Here is an 11,953-nt window from a genome sequence, read left to right as displayed (position 1 = left end):
ACGCCTGCCCAGGGATGTGAAAGGACTGGGGAGGGCCTGTCTCCGCTGGAAATGTGAGGCCACCACTGCAGGTTGACAAAGGCTTCTAGGTCAGGCTGGGGTATGCAAGAAGAGAGCCTGGGGAGGGTGAGGAGAGCCTCGAAGCCTTGGCAGAAAGCCAGAAAGCTTATTCAAATTAGTGTGAATCCAGCCACTCAGAGTGACAGCGGGTCAGGCCTGGAGAGCGCTCTGCGGCTAGACGGAGATGAACTTGGAGAGGCTGGGCTCCTCCTCAGACATGTGAAGGGGTGGCCCTGGGCTCAAGTCACACTCCGTGTCCTGGAAAGAATCACCGTGCACTAATTAGAAATGCAGAGTCCTCTGAGGTCCATAAAGACAACAGTGGGGGTTGAAAGCAGAGCCCAGATGTGGGGTCTCTCAGGTAGCTGCTGGGTCCACCCCAGCCCTTTCCACAGTTCCAGGCCTCTGTCCATCTGAGGGGCACAGGAACTAACAAGTTCTCCCCAGAATTCTCAGGCTTTGACTCACCCCGACCCCATCCCTCATCCATCCATCCCCTGAGGAAGCTATCCGCATGGCCTCAGGCTAGGGTCTGGTTTTAGATGTTGGAATCCTGCCAGCCCAGAGCTCCTTAAGCTGTGATTCTCAATTTTCTGAACGGGGCGGGGAGGATGTAAGGTCAAGAGCCTTGTCTCCTGAGTGAAATGGCCGGCCGAGGCTGTGGTTGTGATGGGGTAGGTGGGCGGATGCGGGGGAGCAGTTCGGGGAGTGGATGCTGAGGAAAGAGCTTTCCTCCCCACACTGTCAGAGGGGAGTCAGACTAGGTGACTCCAGATCCCCGGGGCCCTTTGTCCACACCTGGCTTAGGCACTGGATCTCCCTGTAGGGGCTGGCAGAGGGCTTGGGGCTGGCATGAGGCCTAGTGGACGCTGTAAGGTTGATCACGGCGTACTCTGGAACATGGCCGTTCTTCAGAGGCTAAAACAGAGACTGAGTCAGAACAGGCTGTTCTTGGCAGCAAGGCTGGCCTGTGAGCTAGGGCAGAAAAGGGAAATGCAGGAGGGGTGGGCAGGGGGAAGAACGCTGGCTGTGGAGTCAGGGTCCTGGGGTCCAATTTCCTTCTTCTCTGTGTGAGCTTGGGCAAGCCACCTAAACTCCCCGAGGCTCAGTTTCCTCAGCTGTAAAATGGGGATAAGAATTTTCCCCTCAGTGTTATAATGAATATTCATGATAATGTTTTATCACTCAACAACTGGGGACTCCTGGAATGATTCATTTGTTTTCATCAATGTTATTTCTAGCCTTTAAGAAGAAAGAATGTGTAGGCTGCAGGTTCTTTGTAATAGGCCCAGAGAGAAAGAACAAAATTGGGCACCTAAAAGATTCACCGAATAACAAACAGAAAGAATTCTTGGGAGACCGTCAGTCTGAGTAACCCCTCCGTGATCAGGTGGGGAAGCTGAGGCCCGAGGAAGATAGGTGGCTGGTCCAGAGCGAGTGGGGACCCCATCTCCTGACCCAGGTCCTGCTGCCCCCATGGGTCCTCAGTTTGGGACGTCAGGCCTCTCTGCCTCCCATTCCCTTGTCCTAACGGCTGGGCAGAACACAGGCAGGAGCTGCCAAGGCCCCCAGCCATGTCTCCCAAGGGCACAGCTGCCCTGAGGTGCCCCAGCCAGAGCGTCCCGTGGCTTGATGGGCCCTGAAATCAAAGAAAGGAGTTATCATTTTCCAGATACTTGTGGAGTGTCTCATCTTACTCTTTCCTAACTACGACCCTGTTCAGATGGGAAGACAGAATCAGAGAGGTGATGTAACTTGCCAACATCACACCGCTGGTAAGTGATTGTGCTGGGACTTGTACTCACCACTGTTTGACCTCAGACCCGAGCTCTTTTCCTATAGCAGGGCACGTCACACACTTCTCTCTATCTCAGTGACCCTGTCTACTAACTGGGCCCCCACTTCTATCAATACCCTAGCTGCAGAGGATGGGGTACTGGGGATGGGGGAAGAGGACAGGAGATTTCACAATGTTGTCACTCGTGACCCTTGTCCCTCCAGCCCTTCCTGTAGCGAGGATATGGTGGAGCTGGGACTGACTAGAAGACTCTGAATGGACTTGGGTCCATTTCCCATTAATCCCATGTTTACAGCTTTGTGATTAGGTCAAAACCCAGCCGCTGCTGACCACTGACCACCAGCAGCTGCAGAAGTGTCGCGAACTCAAGGGCAACTTAATTTGACTCAGGGGGCAGAGGCCAAACTACACATGTAGGTAATGTAGGGAGGAGGCAAGAGAACTAAAATATTAAATCAAGCTACGTTCAGAGACTGCAGTATGCTGACCAGCTCTGCAGCCAGGCCACTGAGGACACCTGCAGAACAAAGGAGCTTTCTACTGGGATCGCTAACAACCCATTCCCCACACTGTGAAGGGAAAACAGGAAAAACAGAGTCTTTAAGTGGCTGCCCTACACAAACAAAATCATTCATTTCCTCTGGCTAAAACCATGGAGAACCTATGGATTAAAGGCTGGGAACTTCCAGCAGGGGGCCTTTCAGGCTACATATTCTTACCTTTTCACACTACATACTCTTCTGCTTCCTCACTGTATGCCCATATCAAAGCAAACGAGTTAACAAAGTCTTTAAACTGTTAACTCACAGGAACTAAAGAATGATATATAAGCTGAATTCCCACACTCTGTCTCTGGCATGTTATCCCTTTTCTAATAAACTTTCCTTTTGACCCTAACTTTGGCAGATGTGTTGAATTCTTTCTACACTCTCTGTCAAAGGACCCTCTTCTCTCAGTGTCGGGCTTGGTCTCCCGCTCCCCACTTGGAGAGATTTGCCCTGTCCTGCGTCATAGGCAGTGGCCAGGACCACTACCCCACGTCTGCTATGGGTCTTGATCTATCATCAGTCCTTCTGCCTGCGCCGTGGACCAGCAGCCTGTTCCAACAAGCGTGGGGGCATTTTCTGGGTCGTAGAGTATACAAGATGTATAGGAGAGCCTCTGCTTTTAAACACTAGAAAAATAGTAGCAAAAACACAGAGAAGCGTTGAGAAGCTACAGCAGAGTCCCGATCTAAGGCCAGCCTGAGTCTGGGAAAAGAGTCTCGAGCTGTGGAGTTGGCTCCGTTTCTTAACCCCTTGTACCTCAGGGTGGGTGGTGGAGAAGCACAAGGTGTTGTAGCCAGCCCCACAGACTGTGTTAGTTTTCCCAGTTCTGCCTCTTTCAGGTTGAGTAGCTGTGGGCAGGTTATTAACCCTTTCTGAGCCTCTATTTCTTATTCTATAAGAATGGAGGCCCGGGGGCGGGGGGGGGGCGTGGATAATACCTAGCTGTGCAGAAGTTACAAAGATTCAGTGACATGTAAAGCCTCTGGCATATAGTAGGTGTTCAAGAAAAGAGGAAACGGAGTTTTGCCATTCTGAAGCTGCCTTTTTAGGATATTGATTTTAAGCTGTTTATTAAGAAATAAGACCCAGAAAGAACCTTTGGCTTTCCTCCCTTTCCAGCCCAAGATTCAGACAAAAACCTCTGTTTTAGGACGCTTAATCACCTTCAGAATTTTCACCTTAGCTTTAGTCAGGAAGATTCCAAGCCTGTTAGCTAGATAACCCTTGTGTCCCATTGTTTCTGAGTTGCCTAGCAACAATTTTCCTGCCTTGTTGTTTCATTCTTCCTCAACTATCTGTAAATCGCCCATTCTCCCTTCTGAAATCTAATACCCCATTCCCCGCTTTTCTCCTTTGTCCAAAATGTCTTAGGCACCAAACGCTGCCTCACTGTCTTTTCATGCTTATGTGAATTTCCCGTGAGCATGTATTATCCATTTGATTTTCTCCTGTTGATCTGTCTCTATTAATTTGATTATTAATCCAGCTAGAAGAACTTAGAAGGTGGGAGGAAAAGCATTCATTTTTTCAGCCCCCATACTCTCTTGGGAAGGAAAACCCTGGCCTGACCCCTAACACTTTCCTCTGAATTTTTACACCTTCCTGAACTGGTCACGTTCACAGGGTCTTGCCTCTGACCCTCTTGGATACCCTGTTCCATCCTTCTCCCACCCCATTCCCTCCCCTCCCTGCTGGCCCTGTGCCCTTTCCTGTCCCCTCCTCCACAAGCTGGAGCAGGACAGGGGACTCAGGCAGGAAGCAGAAAAAGGCAGCCCCTCCAGTGTGGGTTCCAGGGCAGCAAAGCGGGGCGGCAGGGCCGCTGCAGGCAATCGCAGCCTCCCCAGTGCAGCCTGGAGGTTCTCCTTCCCACCTCGGCCCCTCTTCTGGAGTTGGAGTGAGCCCGGGACAAATAGCCAGGAGCCTGGGCTCTCTGAAGGTGATCAGTGACAGCCCCCCACCCCCCACCCCAGTCCTTCTCCTCCCTCCCGTCTGCCATTTTTGGCCTTGAAGAGCTTCCTGAGACAACAACAGGCTGCTTTCTGAGCCTAGCCCAGGATCTCATTCCTGCCCCCTCCCCTCTCTAGGGAGAATGGGCCTGAGGCTTTTGTCTCTGCTGGCGCCAGGAAAAAGAACGCAATAGTAGCCCACTTTCCTGCCCCAAAGTTTAAGGGACTCAAAGTGCAAGCAACTCAGTAAATAGCTGAGGGAGGAGGGGCTGGGTTGGGGGTGTTGGGTGATGCTGAACCCGGGATTCTGCAGCCCTCCCCTTATGTGGAGTGCTGGCCTGGGACCAGGTGGTCTCTCTTTGCAGGGGTCAGGGAAGGGCCCTGCAGCAGATGGCCTCAGGGCAGGTTCCCCTCTACAGGAAGATGGGCACAGGCACCCCCATTCCCTCTGTCCCTGGTCCTCAGAGCACCACCATTAGCCTGAGTCTCAGAGCCAAGGAAAGCTTAGAGAAAACATTAGGGCGTAATGGAAAGAAGAGAGATGGGTCCTGCTTTCTATTTGGGCCACCACCTGCTGTATGACCGTGGGCAAGATTTTTACCCTCTCTAGGCTTCAATTTCCTTTTCTGCAAAAGCAGACTGGAGTCTGTAGCTGTCATAATCTGGTGTGCTGTCAGAATCCTGGGGTTGAGAGGTGGGCAATGTTTAAAATTCAAGTTCCTGGGCCCCATGCCTAGAGATTTCGTTTGAGAGAGTGTGTTTCTAACACTCTCCACTTATCTGCTGACCCCAGGTATTGGGAAAGGAGATTTACACCAAACTTAGGGGAAGGCTGGACTAGATGATCTCAAAGGCCCTCTCTGGATCCAGCTCTGATGACCTCTGATTCTAAAATGGGGTGGACAGAGGGTGCTGGGCCCGGGGGAAGAGCCCTGCCTGGCCCCTGTGGGAAGTCATGGAAGTCAGGCACTCCGTCAGCTCACAGCCCAGCCGGAAAATCTGGTCTCGGGGGCTCACACAGTTTACCCGGAGGTGGGAAGTGGGAAATAAGCCCTGCCTTGAGGTCAGCCATGGAGGACCAGACAGGAAGATGCAGAGGTGGAACTCAGGTGTCCAGAATTCCAGCCGCAAGGGGTCCGGGGTTCTAGCTTGGGCTTTGTCCTGCCTCCTTTCTTACCAAGGGTGAGAAGTGGACTTTCTCATTCCTCTGTGTATCCATGACCAGTTGAGCTGAAAGAGGCCAGAAAGAGCACCTTGAAGCCAGGAGTAGCCACAAGTAGCCTGTAGCCGCTCCCACAGAGGTGGACCAGAGGGAGCCGGCAGGCAGGTTGGGCAGAGAAGCCCCTTCCAGCTCAGCCCATTGGCAATGACCCGACCTTTGGAGATCAGTACATGGCTATCCCTTCATGTGTGGGCTAGAAACTGGCTGGGGAAATAATTCTGTTGCTTCTTAAACTTTAGCGTGCATACGGTGCCCTGGGAAATTTTATTTAAATGCAGATTCTAATTCAGTAGGCTGGGATTGGGCCCTGAGAGTACGCATTTCTACCAGGCTACCAAGGGGTGTCACTGCTCCTAACTGGCGACAGTTCGAGGCAAGAGGCTCTGATCAGAAATGCTCCCACCCCGTGTGCTCCTCTCTGACTCCTCCGAGTAAACCTGGGGACACAGGCAAAGCTAACGTTTCCTCCTGCGGCCTCACAGGAAGGAGTTGAGAGGCGGGCCCAGGATGTCGCCACGGTCACCTTCACAGGGACAACATCCAGTTTGCAAAGTGCTTTCCCACACAACTTTCTGGCTCCACTGCTTCCTAGCTATAAAACACAGGGCAAACCACTTAACCACTTTGTGCCTCAGTTTCTTCCCCTGCAAAATGAGAGTACTTATAATAAACAGTTCCTAACTCCGGAGTACTGAGGAGATTAAGGAGATAAAAGCAGCGTAAGCTACACAATGCCTGGCATGTGGTAGCTACTATTACTGTTAACTCAGTTAATCTTCATCTGTGACATCCACCACAGAAGCCACGAGCCACGCAGGGCCACTGAGCACTGGAAATGTGACCACTCTGAATTAAACCTGGTTTCAAAGATTCGATACGAAAAAATGAATGTAGACTATGTATCATTCATATTTTTACATTGATTTCATGTTGAAATAATGTCTTGGCTATATTGTGTTAAAAAAAGTATGTTATTAAAAATTAACTTCATTAGTTTCTTTTTACTTTTCATGTGACTGTCAGAGAATTTTAAATTACTCATGTGGCTTGTATTCTATTTCTGGTGGACATATATGCGGGATCTAAAGAAGCCAAGGCTCAGGGAGGTTGGGTGACTTGCCCTAGGTCACAGCTATAAAGTGGCAGAGCTGGGCTTTGAAGTCAAACAATGAAAGAAGCTGAATGCCTCTGGAGACTCAGCGGCAGATGTGGGCCACAATGTTCATCATGCTTAAGTTCAAGGGCTTGGTCCTTTAAGTTCAAGGACTTGGTCCTGCCTTCCCTCCTATAGTCAGTCCTCCCACAAGGAACTGGACCTGCAGATACTGGACATGGATTTGCTGGGACTGATAGGGAGAGAAGTAACTGATGAGCTTAGATCAATGTGAGCAAACCAAGAGCCCCCATTCTCCCACTGCCCCATTTGAATTGCGTTTTTCCTACTGTTGACGGCCCTGTGGTTCCCCCAGAAGGGAGGAGCAGGACTGCTGGTGCCAATATGTCAGATAGACACCCTGAACCATGAGGTCTCTCTGGGCAGGTGGGGGGACTGCAGGTCTCAGTAAGGTCCCCAGCCGAGAGCCTCCCCCCCACTCCCATCTACCTTTGCTAACCTTTCTTTCTCCACTGGAGCATGCACCTGCCGAGGGCAGCCAGGCCTGTGGCCAGCAGGAGGGTCATCAGCACCAGGACTGGCGCCAAGATGCGGACCATTGGGAGGGACACGCTGTGGGTCAGATGAAAGTGGCTGTCACTAGATATCAGCAGCATGCCGTGCACCACGGTGTTGTTATTCTGAATCTCAGCCATGTCCCTTGTCTTTCCCAAGGAGATCAGAGGACATAAGGGACCAAACATCTGGTCAGTCCCAAAAGAAAGGACCCCAGCCCTGACTGCCAGCCCCAGGAGACACTTTCGGCTGGGTCTACACTTGCCAGCAGTTACCTGGATGTCAGTAACTGAGTGCAGTTATATATAAACCCCCAAGAACCAATTCCTCAGGCTAGGACTCCAGTTGGGTAAGATAACAAAAAAAAATTTTTTTGTTCCATATTCTCATGCTTGGCACAGGGCCCAGTGCATAGTGTACAGGCAAAAGCTACTGAACGGGGGTGGCTGTTCCTGAGGCTGGAGCAGTGGGAGAGTCCTCTGTGAGGACGGGGGCCATGCTGGACCCTTCGCCTTGGGTGGGTCTGCATTTCTGGGGCAACAGGGCTGCTGGCCCTGCAGTGCAGGGCTCTCACTGCTCAAGAGCCCTGCCGAGGGGAGGAATGGGGGCTGAATCTGCCCTTGGGGCTGCAATCTGCAGCCATGACAATAGGCTGAGTTCGCCTGGGAGAAAGAGTGCTAGGTTCTTATTTGCTCAAAGGCACCTTAAGGTTTGGTGATGGCCTGAAAGGTGACTTTGGTCATCTGGAGCTCACCTGGACTTGAAGCTACTGCTGCTGCGGACAAGGCTGGTGTCTCCTGTTGAGGTGGAGTCCAGGTGTGTCGCTGGCTGGGAGGCCCCTGCATGAGGAGAGGTTGCTTCGTGAGGAGAGGTCTCTTCCTTCAGCGAAGTTACTGCGTGAGGAGAGCTCCCTGCGTGCGGAGTGGTTCCTGCGTACGGGAAAGTTCCCGTGCGCTCATACGAGGACGTCCCTGTGAACGAATAGGCCTTGGCCTCTGTCTTCCCCTGCTTGGCTGTGGTGACTGTCAGGTGGAGACTAGGAGAAGCTACAAGTCCAAAAGCAATGCCTCAGCATCTTCCCTGACCCTGGAATCCCAGCGTCCCCAGACTTCTGACCCTTGACCAAGACCCCTACCCTCCCTGGGAACAGTTTCTCAGAACATTCCAGGATAAAAGACACATCAGGAAGCAAACAGAGGTGTAGGAGAAGCCGTCTGATCAAGCAGGCCATGTCTCAGGCGTGGCCCACACCTGTGCAGTTTTCAGCCTCTTTTGTGCTCGCAGACTATTCCTTGCCCCCATCTCCATGATTCATTCCAGTGACCACCCAGTAAATGTCCTTCTGCCTTCTCCCTACAGTCCAGGCCAGTTGTCACCTCTGCCCTCAACTGAAAGTCCTCAGTCACCATCACATGCCCACGCCCACCACCTATCCCTCGGCAGGCCTTGACCTCCTTAAATAGCCACAGGGTTGGCAGGGCAGGGTGGCAGGGACAGGTCCCGAGGTCAGGCCCCAAGGCTCAGCCTCCCCTGCTCACCCCTTAAACCCTAGGTGGAGCACACAGAGCATGAGCTTTTCGGTCAGGTTGTGTCTACTTCCTGTGTGACCTTAAGCAAATGACCTAACCCTGCTGAGCCTTCGATCCCTCAGCTGACAATCTCGCTCCCAGGCTGTGAGGGCCATAAAGTGCAGTGTCAGGCACCAGGCAAGAGGAGCTCACTGGATGTTGCTTTACAAAGGGGCGGAGGAAGGGTGGAAAAATCATTCACTCACTCAATTCTGGGAGGTGAGTTTGCCAAGCTTTGGCCTTGGACTGGAGGCTTGTTGTAGCAAGAGGCTGGAAGGAGGGGGTGGGGGAAGGAGGACAGCAGGGACCTAGGGGAAAGGAAGAGGCAGGTGTCACGGGGGCAGGGACCACTGCTCTGAGGCAGATCTCCTGCCTTGGGAGCAGCCAGGAGCCTTCCCGCCCTCACCCGCTACCTCCACTCAGAGCAGGGTCATCTCCTCTCAGCCCACAGGGAGTCACAGATGGTAGATGCCAGCAGATCCCTAGCCTTTTCGTCCTGCAGTCCCCTGGGCTCCCGCTTGGCTCAGACTTTCAGCTTCCCTTGTCCTCCAACTGCCCATCAGCCTGCCCTTTCCATGCCACCCTTCGCACCGATGCCAGTTTTGTTTCTAAAATATATATTGGATCCCATCACTCCCTGCTTCGGAATATCAATGGCTCCCCCATTGCCCGTAAGCTAAAGTTCAAACTTTGTCTTAAGCTTTTCAAGGCCTTTTAAACTCAGACTCAACCCACCTTGCCAGCTTCACCTCTTCCCCGTCCATGAGCCTGACATACAGAGTTGCCCTCTCGTCCCATTTAAGCGAGCCTCCTGCCCGCCCCCACGCCTCCACCATGTTGTTCTTCTGTGTGCCATGCCTTTCCTTTCCATCTCTGCTGAACACGCTTCTTTCTGTCCTTCAAGCACTGGCTCAAAGTCAACTCCTCTGTGACACCTTCCCCGGAAGTTGCAAATCCTTTTTCCTTTGCGTACCCACAGTACCCTGTGCACATCGCCAGTGGAACTTATGTTCAATGACGCAACAACAACTTGTTTATGGGGTCTCCCCACTAGGCTGGACACCCTCGAGGGCAAAATGCCAACCTCTGTGCTCAGCACAGTGGGCATAAACCTACTGTGGCCAAACCCCAAGGAGCCCTGGAGCGCCCGACTCCCACGTCTGTCAGTTGCCTCCGTTCTCACTTACGTGTCATGCCGGACCCTCTCTCTTTCCCCACCATTCTCTATTCTAACGCTAGGTCAGTTTTTCTCCAACTTTTCTGAGTAGATAATCTTATCTTCTGCAAATTAAGAGTATTTTTCTTTCCCTTTCCATTATTTAGACCTCTTAATCTTATCATATTTCATTATCTAGGGCCTCTGGGTAATGATGAATGAAAAGAAAGAATAGTAGGCACTTTTGTTTTATTCTGGCCATTCCTAGAATCTTCTAATGCTCCAGCATACTCAGCAGTGTGCTGAGATGGCTCACCTGGCTCAGCGAGAGCGGATTCTTAATGTTTCAGGAATTTCGTGAGCCAGTCGTTAAGCTGTTGGTGGCTAGAAACTGGCCATGGCAGAGGCTTTTACACCAGATAAGTTGGCAGACGTTACGAGATGGGGGTTCCCCAGCCAGGTGTTAAATATTCACCAGCTCATCGCTGCCATGAGTCTTCTCTATTTTCAATATCCCAACTGTCATCAGAGATAGGCCGACAAGGTCTGATACCAGAAGATAATATAATGATGCGCATGTTAGACACAAATACATAATTATAAATGAGGGTAAAAGCGAAAATAGGAAAACCTCAAATATAGGTGAAACTGATCACCACGAGATGAAAACGAAGTCTGAATATTGATAAGAATTGGAAGAGATCAGGGAATCTTGTAAATCATGTTGTTCTGATCAATGTGGTTTTGATGCTGCTATGAGTTTGGTAAGACTTTTATTTATTTGAATTAAAATAAAGACTCACAATGTTGAGGATCTGGCAGTGGGGATAGGATGGGTCCCCGCTCTCAGGCCAGGAGAGGGAGAGAGCAGACACTAAAGCCAGAAATGACCTGCTTTTGCATTCTGGTTCCACCCTTCCTGCCACAAGGCACTGGGCAAATCATTTTATCTCCCAGAGCCTCAGTCCACCTTCTGCGAAATGGGATACGAAGACCTACCTCCCCCTTACCGACCCACAGACTGGGTCTGGCTACGCCTGGGGCCCTCTCTGGTTTCTTTCTCCTTGGCTCAGCAGGTCCAGGTGGGAGCCTTGGCACCCAAAGAGGTGCTCCATCCCCAGTCTGAGCCCCATGGTTCCAACCTTGGCCCCTTAACATCCCTGAGCTCAACAAGCCCCTCTGAGGCTGGTTCCCAGGCACTCTTCGTACCTTTCCTTGGGACTTCAAGATTGGGGTAAGAGGAGGTGAGAAGGGAGAGCTGAGGCCACAGGCAGGTGGGACCAGTGTAGCCTTGGCCTAGGCGATGCTGTGGGTGGGTCTGGGGTACAGTGGCTAGAGGCCCAGCCTGAGGAATCCTCAGGAATCTCTCTGACTCCAGGGAAGGAGGGAGTCTTTTGTATTCTGTGGGATGCCCACCTCATCCCCCAGCCCATGGCAATCTCTCTCCTGTATCTGGACAGAGAAGAAAGGCACTGTGCCCGGAGATGGACAGATCTGAGTTTAACTCCGCTTTGCCACCTACTAATGCTGTGACCTTGGGCAGCAAGAGTGAAATAAGAGCCGGGGCTCATGCGGCAGGGTCTGTGCCCCAAACGCTGCTGCACGTCTGACCTCTGTGGTCTCACCGCGTCCTTGACACCCTCCCCCATGAGGACTTGTGCCCCTTTGTGGTGGGGAAACCAGGTGTCTCACTGACCACCATCCACCTACCCCTCCCTCTACCCCTCTGCATCTCCTGTGCTCCAGCCAGAGGAGAGGCATTTGTTACCTTGAAGGACGAGCAGAGAGACTAAGAGAGTCTCATCGAAACCCAGTGTACTGACGCCACACCAGTACTTCCCCGTGTCCTGCCTGGTGAGCTTCCTCAGGGTCACGTTGAGTGTGAGCTCCTGGGGGTTGTCTTGGATGGACACCCGGCCCTCTGTCCTCTCCCGGCCATCTTCTGTGTAGATCGCGCCAGAGCAGTAGGGGATGAGGAGCCCGCTC

At 52.0% G+C, this 11,953-nt stretch overlaps 1 protein-coding gene across 1 annotated transcript in view; it reads right to left on the bottom strand.

Moving 5' to 3' along the window:
* Nucleotides 1-234: 234 nt before the first annotated feature.
* Nucleotides 235-11,953, bottom strand: part of CD300LG (CD300 molecule like family member g) — a 12,869-nt gene continuing 1,150 nt past the window's right edge. The window contains exons 2-8 of the mRNA XM_025045606.1: nucleotides 11,736-11,953; nucleotides 9,018-9,119; nucleotides 7,998-8,289; nucleotides 7,188-7,300; nucleotides 5,530-5,582; nucleotides 859-978; nucleotides 235-318 (exon numbers count right to left, since the gene is read on the bottom strand). The exon at nucleotides 11,736-11,953 is cut by the window's right edge and continues 100 nt beyond it. Coding sequence (XP_024901374.1) covers nucleotides 235-318; nucleotides 859-978; nucleotides 5,530-5,582; nucleotides 7,188-7,300; nucleotides 7,998-8,289; nucleotides 9,018-9,119; nucleotides 11,736-11,953 — 982 coding nt within the window. The remainder of the gene's footprint in view (nucleotides 319-858; nucleotides 979-5,529; nucleotides 5,583-7,187; nucleotides 7,301-7,997; nucleotides 8,290-9,017; nucleotides 9,120-11,735) is intronic.

Source organism: Pteropus alecto, unplaced genomic scaffold (genome assembly GCF_000325575.1).
Source record: "Pteropus alecto unplaced genomic scaffold, ASM32557v1 scaffold313, whole genome shotgun sequence".
Lineage (NCBI taxonomy): Eukaryota > Metazoa > Chordata > Mammalia > Chiroptera > Pteropodidae > Pteropus > Pteropus alecto.
Note: the sequence above shows the minus strand (reverse complement) of the source record. Positions and strands in the feature narration are given on the sequence as shown.